The sequence below is a fragment of the Aethalodelphis obliquidens genome, unplaced genomic scaffold, assembly GCF_003676395.1.
Source record: "Aethalodelphis obliquidens isolate GAN/ISIS:26980383/991018 unplaced genomic scaffold, ASM367639v1 scaffold48, whole genome shotgun sequence".
NCBI classification, from domain to species: Eukaryota; Metazoa; Chordata; class Mammalia; order Artiodactyla; family Delphinidae; genus Aethalodelphis; species Aethalodelphis obliquidens.
Window position 1 is genome coordinate 3810857 of NW_020837992.1, and position 14946 is coordinate 3825802.

Consider the following 14946-nt stretch of genomic DNA (forward strand, 5'->3'; position numbering starts at 1 on the left):
TGTAAACTTGCACACTAATTTTAACAAGGAATTCAGTGTCTTAGTGGCTTTAGGTTAAAAGGATGGTTCAAGCATTGTGTCCTTTTGTTCTTTAGGGTTACGAATAGCTTATTGGAAAACCCAGAACCTTCTGGATCTGTGAGGTAGTAGGCGTCAATCCTCATTATGCATGGATCACACTTCTCCGAAGTTGGTATGGCCTGTCTCCTTGGCATGGTCCCTTGCTTCTGCGTGTCCAGTTAATCCCTTCTGACATACCATGCATCTCAGGGTGAAGCGGTTTACATCAGTAAATTGTCTCTTGCTTCTAGCTTCATCTGCTAATTCCAGTGCTTGCACAAGAACAATATCATCATTAGAGGAGAAAATGGTCAGAGGAGGGGTGTCTGGGTTGGGGAAGACACGCTGAAGCGGATCATAGTGGATGCCATCATAAATAAGCAGGACCCTTTTGGTATATCCTGCATCTTCCCCAAAACGATCAATTCGTACTGTCTGTGTATCCACCACACATATTTCGCATTGATAAAACTTAGACAAAATGGATATCTCAATAGCTCCACCCCAAGTATCATCCCTTTTGATCCAGTCACAGTACTCTTGATTTGTTTTTCCCAGTATTGCCTTGCTGTAGAAGTCTGGATTGCTTGCTACAATTTGTGCTATGAGATGTCTCATCTCAGGGGCACAAGCTGGATTCAAGACTCCTCCTTCAACAACATAGTACACACTGGTAAAGAGGCAAGAGTTGTCTGCTGGGACCACCGCTCTAGTAAGCACAGGCAAAGTTTCCCTGATGTAACTAGGAGCACCATGTTTTGTAAATGCAGGTGACATTTTGGGCCTGGTTTGGTCTTCTTCAACAATCAGCATGTCGCCTGTCAAAAATAAAACAAATCCAGAACTGAAGAGAAAGTATAGGTGAAATTGGGTGTTTACTAACCAAGTCTGTAAATTACAAACAGAAGGAGTTAAAGTATAAGCTGGGGTTACTAGGGAGAATACAGCTTTGCAGACATGTGACCAGTAACACTTTCTGTTCACTGTATCTTCATAAAGACGCAAATGGAACAAAGAGCAAAACATTTTAGGCTGCACCTCATTTAGTAAAGGGGCCTGAATTATACACCTTCATACTTGCTTAAAAAGATACATTTCAAGAACAAAATTTTCTTAAGCTTGCTCTCTGCAGTTTAAAAACACTTCCAAAAGGTGTTTGTCACAGACTCGGCCACTAGGGGGTCCTCTCCTTACGAAACTTGCATACCTACCCTGTTCAGTGTTTACAGGATCCTTGATACAACAACGGAAAGCTTTTAATTACCATTATTGCTGTTCAAGTTTTAATACTGCACAGAAATAACTGCTGTTGTCTAGAACTTGAAAGGGCCTTTACTGGGTGTGTCAGAGCAAACTCTAAAATGAATACAACTGTCAAAGTAAGTATGTATGAAGGTGATTGCAAAAATGAACCAGGAAAGCAAAAAAGTATCCTACATCCTTCAGACCGGCTGTCTTATTTCAGTGATATAGGAGAAAAGAGCCATCAGGACAGAGAAAATAGGTCCCATTTTTAAAATACTGTTGCGGACGCAGAGGGAAACAAAATGAATGAGACGTTTTCAAGAGAGACCAAAAAGCAGATTGAGGAAAGGTTAGTCCAAGGCTTTGGGCTTCTCACAGAGGCTGGGCCCTCCCTGCTAGACACTTGCCCTGGCCTCCGTCAGGGTTCTCTGTTCTTTTATCTTTCCTATCCTGTTCCTCCAAGCCCCCAGCTGACCCACACCACCTCGCCCTGTTTGTTCTCCCTTATGCCTCTCTCCGACCTCTCAGGACTAGCCTTGGCCTAGCCTCGATTCCCTTACCTGACTGAATGGGCAAATCCTCCAGAATGGTATCCCCGTTGCTGAGGTCCAGGCACTCGGGCGGGTATCCTACGAGGATTCGCTGACAGCCGGGGGCGATCCCGGTGATGGCGGCAATTTGGCCCTGGAGTTCCCGCATCCGGGTCCGGCTGGACAACCCCTGCAAAACATGGGTGCCATCCTTGGCCTTGCAGCGGAGCCGCCACATCGTGTCGGTCCGGCCGCCCACAGACCAGACACCCGTGGGGCCAGCTTTGGTCCCGGCAGCAGGTTGGCAGACGCCGCCGGGGTAAAAAGCCGGCGGGTGGACTCCAAAATAGCCACCCTTTGCCGGTCCAAACATCGCGAGATGTCGCTGGTTGTAACAGTTCTCGCGATACTCTGCGGCTTCTGTTTTAGCACACTCTTAAAGTGATAACTGACTCTCACCATCACCCCCTTCAGGAGGCAAAGGATGAAGATTTACCCGTATTCCTAACGTACGACTGGTCTTGCTACCTGTAGAGCGAGTGAGGTACCCTCCGCGTCGGAAGCATATAAGCTTAAGGGAAGAGAGCGGCGGAAGGAGTTCCTGAATCGAATACAGTGGAATGTATCCTTGCAATTAGGTCGGAAATGATTAAATTGGGGCTTCCAAACTACACCGGGAGAAACAGAATCATAGTTCGGAATGCAAACGAATGCCAAGAATGGTCTGTGACTCAAATGACCAGTCAAAGACAAACAAATACTCGTGGCTAGACTCATGGCTGCAGCAAACATTGACTCATTGAGGTTAAGGGGGCCGGAAGACTGGCCTTTCCACCTCCATAAGACTGTAACTTGAAAACGTCCATTTGCCACATCAGAAAGCGCAATATGAGGTCAGCATCTGGGCTGAGGGCAATTGCTACATTCAGGAGGTGGTGGCAGTATAAGGAGGAGGAATGAAGAAGACCAACATGTGTCATCCAGATTCCAGTTCAGGACCTAGGTATACAAATACCAAGGCGACTCCATTCCTGCCTTCAAAATGGCAAATTACTCACGTAATCGAGAGAGAGGGTGGTGTGTAAAGGACACATAACTACTGACTTTCATAGCAACGTGATAATGCTAGATTATGTGACCCTTTTCAACCCTGTATCCCTAGAACAAAGGACTGTGCCTCGTAAATATGTGCTCAGTAAATACTTGCTGAATGGATAAAACGGAGTTGTATAGGCACAGAGAGGGCAACTGTGACGTAATGGAGTTGTAAAAAGCGTCAAAGAGGAGGTACTATTTGAGCTGTTTTGAAGGATGAATTTAATCCCCAGGTGAAAGAGGAATAAAAACATCTCTGAATTTACCTCTCTTCCGAGAAATATGTACTCGTTCTTTTTTTATCCTGGATCCAGAGGAGCAAAGCCTACCCTGCTTAGAGGGGGTTTATCACCACAATCAAGCATCAAATGGGCCTGAGGGCAACTGTGAAAAGTTCACTTGAAATGTGCAAACTCACCTCCACTGTAAAAATCTGCCTCTGAATAAGTTATATGGAAACTATGCATCTTTTCAAAACTTTCATGAGCCAGTTTTCTCCTGGAGCAATTTTCCTCTTTTGTTCTTCAAGATGGCCATAACAGACGTTACAGCGTGGGCTGTAAGCGGGAGAATAAATAAGGTGGTAAGTCCACTGGAGTATGTGCATGGGTCCAGGGAAGCCCCTGGTTCAGCGATGAGAGTAGTTGATTTTCTTAGTTTACAGTGTCTGACCTAAGGGAATATGCAAACACCCTAAGATGTAATCAGCTTAAGTACTTTGGTAGTTTACTCTAGCAAAGCCTCTTCTATAGCTTACTTTTCAATTCTTGGATCTAACGAGGTCCCGCTGGGATTCAGGGAGGAAAGCGTTAATCTCCGCAAAAATTTTTCCCGTCACCATAAAGTCACACCCTTTCAAGACGTCTACTAGTTCACTCTCGCGAGAGTATGAAAAACGTCGTGCTTTTAATTAACCCCGCCCCATCCCTATTAGTTGCCAGGCAACGATGTAACTAACCTCCACAGTGCTGGTAAACTTGCGAGCTTGTGATCTTTCTCCTTCACAGTTCCAACCTTCTTCCGGAGCTAGCGACAGCGATTCCGATTTGAGCCCCGCCCCCTGGAGCCTGCGGGCGCTCGATTGGTGGACGATTCTCTCCAGGTGAGGGCCAACGCGAGAGTGGGCGGAGCCAGGCAAGGCACGTGATTCTCCGGAGACTGGTGTGCCGGACCCCGGCCACCGTATCGGCTCCTGGCTGTCGCGTTACCGGGTAGGTGCTGGGGCCACAGCCCGGAGGGATCTTAGGAGGGGTCCTAGGGTGAGCGACGGCTGTACAGCACCTTGAAGGGGTTAGGCGGGCGAGAGAAGGGGGGCTGCGTGCACCCTGATGAGGAGCGGGAAGATGAAGCCTAGCTGTTTCGGGGAAGTGCGGGCCCCCAGGCATTGCCGGAGTGCGGACGTTTAGGGACCCAGAGACGCAGCTGACGTGTGAGTTAGAGGCTTTGTGTGGTCAGTGGAATAACAGTGCAAGATCCTTGAAGCAGTAGGACTTTCCTTCCTCACGAGTCCCTTGTCTGGGTTTGCGCAGTGAACTCGGGGCTCTCCCACCCCCGTTCGAGTCAGGACTTACCCCTTATTCTGAAAGTGATCTTTCAGAATAAGAGAAGTTATTTACCACCAGAATAAGAGAAGTTATTTGCCACCTCTTTGCTCCCCAGTGTTTCTTCCATAGACTGCTTCCTAAGGAGATAGATGGGGAGAGGGTGCGGTCAAGGGCTTGAGAGGAGAAATAGTGACGTGCTAGGGCTGTCCCCGGGTCTAGCTACAGTTTTTCCTTAAGGGAACATGTTTGAGATTTCCCCACTTATTTTTTTTTCAGAACTGAATTCTACCATTGGACTGCAATTACTTTATGATAATGAACTTGATCTATTTGCAACCCATCCCACCCCCAGCTGCTGCCACTACTCTCCCCAGATTCTTAAATTGGAATCTGAGGTCAGGAAGGAACTTGGATAAGCCACTTAGTTTGATAAACGTCAGTTTTTCAATCTGTAAAATGGGGAGAAGTAATAATGGTAGCAAAATCTGTTTTATTATGGGATTATTGGAAGGATTGAAGGAGATAATTCATGTGAATGTACACTCCTAAGTCAGCATTATAGATCGGGGTTCTGGTGCAACTCTTCACAGATAAGGAAACAGAGGGCTAGGGACATTCATGACTTATCCTAGGGCATGTAGCTATTAAGTGGGAGAATGAGGGCTGGACTTGACCCTTGGCCCAGGGTTCTTTCACTTATACCGCACTGATCCTCTTTTGAGTATTTTGAGGGATATTTCCTTCCTTCCCTTCCTTACATCCCCTTTGTCCCTTCCAGACATCCCCTGAAGAGCTGCCATGTCTGGGAATTCTGCCCCTTCCTCAGAACAGAACAACAACAACTATGAAACCAAAACAAATCTACGAATGTCAGAGAAGAAATGTTGTGAGTGTTGGTAAAGAGGAGGGGCTGCTGTCTCCCAGGATTTTACCTTGAGAATATTGCTGTAATTCTAGACTTTGCTGCTTGGTGGGAGTGAGAAATAGTTCTTCGACATGGTAATTTAAAACAAAGTCTACCAGGGGAATTTCCTTTCTGAAACAAGTAGACTCAGTGAATTGTCTGTCCTTGGGGCTAGACTGCTGGTGTAGCCCATCATTTTCTTTTTTTTTTTTTTTTTTTTTTTTTTTTTTTTGTGGTATGCAGGCCTCTCACTGTTGTGGCCTCTCCCGTTGCGGAGCACAGGCTCTGGACACGCAGGCTCAGCGGCCATGGCTCACGGGCCCAGCCGCTCCGCGGCATGTGGGATCTTCCCGGACTGGGGCACGAACCCGTGTCCCCTGCATCGGCAGGCAGACTCTCAACCACTGCGCCACCAGGGAAGCCCTAGCCCAGCATATTCTTCCTGCTTTCTTTAACTGAATCTCTATCTCCCCCACCCTGGGGGTATCTGCACAGTTGATTGATGCTGCAAGTTAGAGCCAGTGTTATTGTACACGCAGTGAGTAAGGCTGAGTAGCAGGGTGCAGGAATTCCTTGGGGTTGATACTGTTAACAGTTTCCCTTTATCTCTTGGGCTAAGTTTTGTGAGGGTGCTGCTCACAGCAGAAATTGCAGGTAAGAACCATTAGCTTATTTCTACAGGCCTAAGGGGAATCGGCCCTGATATTTCACTTCTCGCCATGTCTTGGGCACCTTACTTTCTCACAGGTTTAGTCTTTACACTCTGCAGACTATTTTCCCTGCAGGTTCATTGCTCTGGGGATGGGTTTCACAGGAGCATTTCCATGCCCATCTTTTAGACAGAGACAGCAGGTGGGTTTGCAGAGAGATGAAGTGTTGTTTCCTGTCCCCATGCGTCTGCATGCGTAAGCATCCTTATAGACTGCAAGACTGCAGAGCCTAGGCCAAAAGGTCCTGAGCAGTTTGTCCCCAGATGTTTTGGGGAACCTCTAGGAAAGCTAACTCTTGTCCCTGCTACCAGGTTCCTCTGGAACGCTATCAGTCAGTTCTTCTCACTTCAGTGGTTATATATATCAGCAGGTGGAAACAGCCAACTAGCATGAGACCTGGAATCATCTCACGTTGCAAGCTTTCCCCAGAGTCTCAACCTTGATGTCATGACCTTGTCAGTCTCGTGATTCATGATGGTCATCTCTTTTCACGTAGCACTGATGAGGCTTTTGGGGGTTTGGGCTGCAGCAGAGGCAGGTTGTTTGGGTGTGATACTGGGGTTGGTGCACCTCTATGATTAGGGTCTTCTTTCTCCGCCAGGGCATGAAGCCAGGTACTGAGGGCAAACACCCTGTGGAAGATAACTAGTATAGCATGACGTTTGAGTGCAGCCTCTGGAGTCAGACTGCCTGGGTTCAAATTTTGGTTTTACTACTGCCTAACTGTGGGCTTTTGACCAACTTGCTTTTCTGCCCCATGCCCCAGTTTACTTTTTGATAAAACGGGGATACTAATAGTATCTCTCCCCAGAGTGATGTGAGAATTGAATGAGTAAATACAGGACAGCTTCTAGAAGAGTACTGGGCATGTGGCTAAACTGTGTTATTTTTCACTGGTGACTCTATTTGCATGTTGTGTTTGTTCCTGAAACATTATATATAGATTGAATTATAGTCTAAATGCTGTGCTGGGAGCTCACTTTTTAAAAGAGCTCTGTGAAGAATTATATTTTCAGTAAAAAATGTTTTCTCCTCTTGTTTGACAATATGGTAACCCAGATTTGGGGATATGGAATGCACACTTTAAATAGAGGTGCCCTCGTGCTACTAGGACACTTGAGCCCAACAAGAGCAGAGAACAGGTGGTGGTGTTTGGGGGTCAGGGGGAGTTGATAACTGTGGGAGTCTCTGACCCTGTGCAATGCTCAGTGTCAGTCCTTCTAGTTCTGCTTTTTCTCCATGGGACTCTCCTACCTGCCTTCCTAACTTTTTTTGCATTTTTTTTTTGCCTTGAGGGCTTTTGATTAGTCAAAGAAGCAGTAATCCCAGGTCTCTTTCCTTCCTCTAGACTCTAATTCCTGATCTCTCCTTTCCAAGTTCTACCCTCTTCTCCCCCACTGGAGGTATCTGGGTTATCCTGAAGCCACTGTCATTCATTTACCCCCCGCCCCTTTCTCCTTTCGTGGTTGGACTGTGGGACTGTGACAGTCTATGAGAGTATGTGTTAGTTTATTTCCCTTCTCTCTGTTATTTTCCTGTATCTTGGAACAGGCTTCTTGGGCTGCTTAGTGTTCACACCCAGCAGTTGCTTTATTAATAGCTTTCCCGTTAGCCCGTTGCTGTTAATTATACCTGTTGTTGGCTGACTTTGACTTGGGAAGTGCCTGAACTAGAGAGCTGAAGAATGTCTTTAGGGAGCCAGAACCTCCAAAGGAGCAGTACTGGAATTTCAGCTGCTCCAGGGGTGGGGGAGAAGGGGGGGTTGGTGCTGGCTGAGGTGCCCTTAAGGTGCTCAGATAACTGGTTTCAGGGCTCAGTGAAAGCAGGAATTAGGGGTAGCAGGGAAGGTCTACATGCTTTTCCTTCTTTGTTTCTTTTATTCTTTGATATTTTGAATAGGTCTGGAACAGACAAGTCCCTGTATGAACCTTCTCCTAATTATAAAAGCAATACATGTTCATGAAAAATTCACACAATACAGAAAGAAAGTAAAAAGCAAGAAAATCTCACCATTTCTCCTGTCTCTGTTATGTTTGATTCTTTCCAAAATCTTATTCTGGTGTATCCTATTAATGGAAATAGGTCCACACTGTACATATTTTGTTCTACTATCCCCCCCCACACACACTTTTTTTAAGCTATATTCTGGACATTTTTTTCATGTCGATAAGTTCACATTTACTTCATCCTGCATGATATTGCCTTGTGTGGATATGCCAGCCTCTCCCTGATGGACATTTACATTGTTTCTAATTTCCCACCGTCACAAACAATGCTGTAGTGAGCATCCTTGCATATACACCTGTTTGTGCTAGCAGCTTTCCCTACAGAAATAACAGGAGGAAAGGCAGACACCTTTGAAACATTGATCAGCATCCCTCGAAAGTTCTACGTTGTTAGCTGTTTTTAATATTTCAAAGCGCGTGATAGAAATTGGGCATTAAACTATAGCTTCGATGGTTAACTAAAACATAAACTTTCTTAGCGTTTGGCTGCAGAACTTCGATATGTTATGCTTATCAGTCAAACGGCAGGACATAATTGGCAGTTTTATGACTTCTGATGAATAAAAAGAAGATATTACTAATGAAGCACACTTTAAAGGGCAGCATATTTCAAAATATTGGGGCTGTTTAGAGCAAAAAGTGGAAGATGGCTTGGTCATGAGAAAGCCGGGAACCATTGGCCTTCTAGACCACCCTTCAGGTTTAGATTAGAGAGCAGAGTTATGCTGGCCACGTGGCTCCCTTTGTCAGGTGCTGACAAGAGCTGGTACTAGGACTGATTGGGCAGTCATGAAACCAGGAGTCTGGCCAGAGCCCTGACCTTGACTTTCTATTGAGGGACTGTGGGCCAATCTCTTCCCTTTTCTGGGCTTGAGGTTTTTTGTCCGTAGGAGGAAAGTTCTCACACCTTCATTCCCTCGAAGTGTGTTCATGAAGGGAAAATAAGTTTAAGATTGAGAAAGTGAGTTCAACCTTGTGTAAAGAAGGTAGAAGAGAATTTCAGGATTGAAACCGCTTTCCGTTCTTTGTCAAGGGGTAAGTTACATTGTCTCCAAAATTAATCAGCATACGGTGTCTACTGTTCAAATTAAGGTGGTGATGGCTTTGTTTTTTAACAGGCAGGACAGAATGTACCTAGTTTTGCCCATGTGGCAATTCGAGATAGGAAGTGTGGTTTAGTTTTGTCCTCCGGAAATTGAGCAGCTCTGGTTGCAGCAGGTGTACGTGCGTGTGTTATGGGCAGAGGTGGGAGGTGTGGTGCTGGGGGCCACCGTGGGGAGTCCTTGGTGGCCCGTGTTTTCTTTTGTTCTTAGAACTCTCTGTCCAGTTTGGTAAACATGGAGCAGCTGGTTCCCTGGTCGGCCTCAGAGCGTCTCCCAAGTATCAGTTCATTTTCAGCTTCAGGGAGGATAACAGGACCTTTGGGAGAAGTGCCTAATGGGCTGGAAGGTGTGGACCAAGCAGTACTAGAAGTGCAGGTAATGAGCCAAGCCATGGTGATTGAGAAGAGTGCAGTGCAGGGCTGGAGAAAGTGAAGACTCAGGAGGATTTCACTCCTGAAACCTGAGGCAGCTGATCTGTCTGTTAGGGGGCAGAGATCAGGCATGAACATCAGCGGAGGCTGCAGCATGGCGTTTGCTTGTCTTTGTGCTCCCTGTTTGGACAGAGATGAAAATCACTTCTGTTGCTCGTTGCCTACCTTGGAGGGGCTCCTGCTCAGGCCCGGGAATTTTCCGTGTGCGCAGTAGGTAAAGGACTAAAAGCCAACCCCTCTGACCCCAAGTCTGGGCATCCACCCCTCCCTCACCGCCAGGGCCCTGTTTGGCTTCTGGGTACTTCTTGCCAAACACCCCTAGGAAACTCTCTTCCTTCCGAGCTCTGTTCTCTACCCACACCTCTCTGCCCACTTCTCCACTGAGATCTTTTTACATTCCCCTCTCAAAAAAAGAAAGGATGACGTTCCCATCCAAGTACCCCAGTTTTGCTGAATTGTTTCTTAGCCTGACAGGGTCACCTTGTCCCAGGGAAGAAGAGTGGCAACTACTGTGGGGCACCTTCTGAAAAGCAGTGCTGGGAAGACGAAGACAAAAGTGGTTCTTCCCCATCTGCACACAGGGCCTCCCTCCTTTCCCATCTGAGCCCTCCCAGATGACCTCAGTTTGGGTCTTGGCCCCAGGAACATGGCTGGCAGCTTGCAGGGCACTCTGCCACCACTCCTCTGTGGCAGGATGGACAGGAAGGAGCCAGCGCCTGTGAGCAAGCTGATGGCGGAATCAGAGGCTCTTTTTATGGAGAAAAGCTGCCCAGGAAGCACAAGATCAGGATTCTAGGGCCAGCCCTTCCCATGACTCATTGCGTGTCCTTAGGCAAGTCACCTGGCCTCTGGGCATCTACTTTGCCCCCAGCTGCCCAGTGAGACCTGTCTCTGTAAATGAGCATTCCTGAAACCAATTGTATTCTGAAGAAGGGCGGACCAATGGCTATTCCTGCTTTTAAACTGTCTTGCTTTCACTTGGGCCTTTGAGGCAGGCTGGCTGTGATGCCCTTGTGGGCCAGCTTTACCACGAAGCTTCCTGAGGTCTAGTCAGAACCTATGTCAGGTAGGCGTTGACACAGTCTAAATGGTTTAGAAGTTCTGGCTTAAACTCGTGGCCTGAGCACAAAGGCCAAAACGGGTTAAGGCCAGGCTCTTTTTCGTGGGCAAACTCTTGCCTGTGGTTCTGAAGGGATAGATGAGATCCTCAGGATAGAAACTCTGTTGGATCTGTTATAGGAGCTGGCTCAGTGCTGCACTGGTAGAATCTCCAGGCCCAAGACTTTCCTTTATGGCTTTATCACTGCCGTGTTACTAGATATTCTCATGCTAAGGAAGATGCTATGGTTACTGTCTTTCTAATCCTGGCCACTTTTTTTTCTCTTTCCATCTTGTGCACCTCTGTGAAGACCTTGGCCAAGTGGGAAAGACGTGTCTTAGTTTAGGTACTTTCTGGAAGTCTACATGACCCTTTGACTGTCTTTTAGGAGGGTTTCCCCGATATCTGCTTGGTTTGCCTTTCCAGTCCTCCTGGACACTGGCCTCATTGAGGTGTATGAGGATCAGACCTGACCGTGAAGTCCCAGCCCCATGCACAAACCTTACTTGACCCCTCTTTATTTAGTTTTGTTCTGTTCCATTTCCCTCTAGCGTGGGCATCCTACATGACCAACTCCCCGACCCTCATTGTTATGATTGGCTTACCAGCCCGGGGCAAAACCTACGTGTCCAAGAAACTCACACGCTACCTCAACTGGATTGGGGTGCCCACCAAAGGTAGGTGCAACCATGCATTCCTTGGGAAAGGAAGTGATCAGTTCCTGGGCCTCACAGGCCTCTGGGAGACTTATTCTCCCTGGCATCAAGGATACAGGGTTCTCTTGACAGCAGTAGTGGTTGCTTCCTGGTTTACTGGATTTATTCCCTGTCCATATACTTGTTCCTCCTGGCCTGGCTGAATTGGCCTAGTTTGGGGGCAATGCCTTTGATAGGAGTATTAAGAATTAAATGAGCATAAAGCTTTACATTTCCAAATCCCTTACATCTACGTTATCTAGCAGTATCCATGTGGAATAGCCAAAATGGCTGAGGAAATTGAAAGTCAGACAATTTAAGACTTGTCCAAATTCTAGTAAGTCAGAACTTGAACTTAACCTGATTCTTAATCTGGTGTTGTTTCCAACATACCATGGTGCTTTTTTCATCCCCTTGGCCACTCTGACATTAGACCAAGAAGTCCCCTTTGGGACATCGTATTGTTTCACTGCTGGAGGGTATGGGTGTCTTCTGCAGTGTTTAATCTTGGGGTGTATCGGCGTCAAGCGGTCAAGTCCTATAAATCCTATGACTTCTTCCGGCATGACAACGAGGAGGCCATGAAGATACGCAAGTGAGTCTTCTAGGCCTGACTGCCAGGCCAGCTCTTTCTTGGCCGTCATGAGGCTGGATGTGATGGGGCTTGGTTTCCCTTTCAGTAAATACCTTGTGGGGATTTTAAGTGGAAGTTATCTGCTGGGCAGCTCGCCATGGGCTTGGGTGGGTAGAACAGGGCTCAGAAAGTTGCGTGTGTGCTTGTAGGCTAAGCCTCCAGAGGGGTAAGACATGTGCATGGGACAGGGGAAGAGGAAAGACATAGGATGGTAGAAAAATCTCAACGGGCAAGCTGAAAGGTCTAATTAGGGAAAATTTTTGATCAGTGGGGAAACTGAACAGGAAGGGGTGTGATCCCTGTGGCACCCCGGCTGTTCATGTCTCTGGCTGTGCCTGAGCTTGGCCCCGGCCCAGTCCTCTGGCTGATTCCTCTGCTCTCTCGGCAGACAGTGTGCTCTGGTGGCGCTGGAGGATGTGAAGGCGTATCTCACGGAGGACAGTGGGCAGATTGCGGTAAGCCTCACCTGCCTCCTCCCCCGTCTCCCCCCTTTCAGCAGCCTGGCTGCACCGCCCCACCTTGGGTCCGCCTTGGTGGGATTTCATTTCTCAGTCCCCGTTCATCTGTCTTGTGGGCTCTCTTCCCAGGTGTTTGATGCTACCAATACCACTCGAGAGAGGAGGGCCTTGATTCTGAACTTTGCCGAGGAGAATTCCTTCAAGGTAGAATCTGCCTCCAAGCTGGAGGAGGAGGGGTGAGTGGAGGTGGGGAGTTAGGAGGGACACGCAGATCTGTTTGATTCTGGTGGGTGAGGACAGGATTGGACATCTGATTCTCTCCTCTTGGTGAGTCACCGCCAGTCCTTGAGTGTTTTCTTTCAGGTCCTTTCTCAGCTCCTTAGCCTGTATGTATGAGGCCGTGGGGACGTGGTAAGAGCTATTTTTAAATGAAGAGGCCTTGAAGGCCACTTTCATGAAAGAAAATCCCAGGGGATGTGTTGGCTGCAGTGGAGCAGATATGAGCGTGTGCTCTTAATTAACAGCCTGGCCATTACTGACTCATTGATCACTGCCTTCTCTCCCTGGCCAGGTGTTCTTTGTGGAATCTGTCTGCGATGATCCCGATGTCATTGCTGCCAATATCCTGGTAGGTGACATCCCCTCACACCACCACCTCTTTATGCCTTGTGTGTGTGTTGGTGGGGGTGGTGTGGGGAGTCAACCCGGTAATGAAAGAGAGAAATAGACATGTTTAACAGCACAGGGTGATCTTTTTGATCTGCCAGAACACCGTTTTGTACTTCCACATTCTTCCCTTGGGAAAAGAAAGAGGCTTTGAGGAAGAAAGTAAGAATTAGCTGTTGAACAGAGGCCAAACTTAAACTGTAGTAGCCCTGGCCCTGTGTTCTGGGTATTAGCTAGACGTTGAGACCCAGGTATATTCTTAGAATAGATCAGACTCTTTATTATCTGTCAGGGCCACCTTACAGGAAGGTCATCTGCCCACCGATTGTCTAATATTGAGGTCAGCATTCTATGCACTGGGCACCTCGTGCTGTGTGTGGTCACAGCTTATGCCAGTGCCCATTTGATGGTTGTGCTGTGCTGTGCTGAGTGGATATCCATGCACTGTGTCATGGTGGTGCTCTCCCAGCAGTGTGGGAACTTGCTGAAGAGGTGTCTGGTCTGAGTCAGCAGTGTATCAGATCAAGCACCCTATTCTAATTGCCCTTGGGGAGAAATTGGATCCCATTCTGTTTTCCCAGGAAGGTACGTAAAAGGATTGGGGCCCAAGAACTGCTTCAGCTGCGTGACTGCCTCTGTCCTTCAGCCAAGGGCAGGCACATGACTCCCCAGTTGTCTTTCCCTTCTTGGTTGCCAGGGTCACAGGACAGGGAGGGGGTGCTCAGTGAATGGGGATTGCCAATGCTCCAGTGAAAGGCCACTTCTATGGCCTTCCTTTTCTTCATTTAGCAGTGGCTGTTGGCAGGAGGGCTGTTAAGGGCAGACCTCTGACTAGGCCCTGCTCTCCCTGTGATTCCAGGAGGTAAAGGTGTCGAGCCCTGACTACCCTGAAAGGAACAGGGAGAATGTGATGGAGGACTTCCTAAAGAGAATTGAGTGCTACAAAGTCACCTATCAACCCCTTGACCCAGACAACTATGACAAGTAAGGTTTAAGGCCAAGGTTTGAAGGGCCTGAGGCAGGGGTCTCATTTGAGAAAAGAGCCTTTCTCCCCTTGTCCCTAGACTTCCCTCTGACCATCCAGACCTCTGTTTACATCATTCCAGGGAAACAAGGTATGGATTTGTGGCCTCTAGGCAGATTGAATCTTATACCTGAACACTGGAGTGTTTTTTATCCTGAGTTCTTCTGGTCTGTCCTCTAGAGCGTGATTTCTCAACCTTAGCATGATTGACATTTTGAACTGGATAATTCTGTGCTGTGGGGCTGTCTTGTGCTGTAGCTGTCTTTAGCAGGATCCCTGACCTGTGCCCACTAGATACCAGTAGCACTCCCAAGCTGTGACAACCAAAAAGGTTTCCAGACTTTGCCAAATGTCCCCTGGGAAGCAAAATCATCCCCTGTTGAGAACCACTGCTCTAGATCAGTAGTTTTGAATTAGGGTATTGTAGGACACCTCTTAGAGGTGTGTCATCAGTTTTTGATCAATTTTTAAAGTTTATTGTGTGTGTATAGGTATATATATATATATGTACATGTATAAAAATATATAGTAATACATATGAATATATGTGCATATATTCCATATGTAAAATAACATAATATGTAAATTTGTTTTGCATAAAACAATATATTGTACTTGTGTATGCATATATAAATATATATATTTAAGTGGTTTTTATATATTACTTACTATGGCAGTGCCTATCAGCAGTGTGGCATAGAACACAGGTTAACTTGACGTGTGTGGGCGAAAAGAGCTGTAG

The 14946-nt window shown here is 47.1% G+C and overlaps 2 protein-coding genes across 7 annotated transcripts in view; one reads left to right on the forward strand and one right to left on the reverse strand.

Moving 5' to 3' along the window:
* Window positions 1-3461, reverse strand: YOD1 (YOD1 deubiquitinase). 2 transcript variants are annotated; one of them, XM_027082860.1, is made up of 3 exons: window positions 3349-3461; window positions 1866-2025; window positions 67-878 (listed from the first exon to the last, which is right to left on the reverse strand). In XM_027082860.1, the coding sequence occupies exons 2-3, from the start codon at window positions 2002-2004 to the stop codon at window positions 175-177; spliced, it is 843 nt and encodes a 280-aa protein (XP_026938661.1). In that variant the 5' UTR covers window positions 2005-2025; window positions 3349-3461; the 3' UTR covers window positions 67-174. The 2 variants fall into 2 exon arrangements, with proteins under 2 accessions (XP_026938659.1, XP_026938661.1); XM_027082858.1 differs by lacking the exon at window positions 3349-3461 and having other exon boundaries at window positions 1-878; window positions 1866-2625.
* The window catches only part of PFKFB2 (6-phosphofructo-2-kinase/fructose-2,6-biphosphatase 2), a 24757-nt gene continuing 13207 nt past the window's right edge, over window positions 3397-14946 (forward strand). For 2 of the 5 annotated variants that reach the window (XM_027082854.1, XM_027082857.1), the window contains exons 1-9: window positions 3397-3513; window positions 3938-4141; window positions 5253-5360; window positions 11279-11404; window positions 11921-12017; window positions 12445-12511; window positions 12644-12718; window positions 13086-13142; window positions 14040-14164. In XM_027082854.1, coding sequence (XP_026938655.1) covers window positions 5273-5360; window positions 11279-11404; window positions 11921-12017; window positions 12445-12511; window positions 12644-12718; window positions 13086-13142; window positions 14040-14164 — 635 coding nt within the window. In that variant the 5' untranslated portion in view covers window positions 3397-3513; window positions 3938-4141; window positions 5253-5272. Of the gene's footprint in view, window positions 3514-3937; window positions 4190-5252; window positions 5361-9612; window positions 9843-11278; window positions 11405-11855; window positions 12018-12444; window positions 12512-12643; window positions 12719-13085; window positions 13143-14039; window positions 14165-14946 lie in introns of those variants that run through there. The other 3 variants (XM_027082855.1, XM_027082853.1, XM_027082856.1) reach the window with 3 other exon arrangements.

Coding starts and splice junctions, on each gene's coding strand:
- YOD1 (XM_027082858.1), bottom strand. CDS start 2,208: ATGTTTGGACCGGCAAAGGGTGGCTATTTTGGAGTCCACCCGCCGGCT. Junction 879..1,865: donor GGATTTGCCCATTCAGTCAG/GTAAGGGAATCG, acceptor TATTTTTGACAG/GCGACATGCTGATTGTTGAA.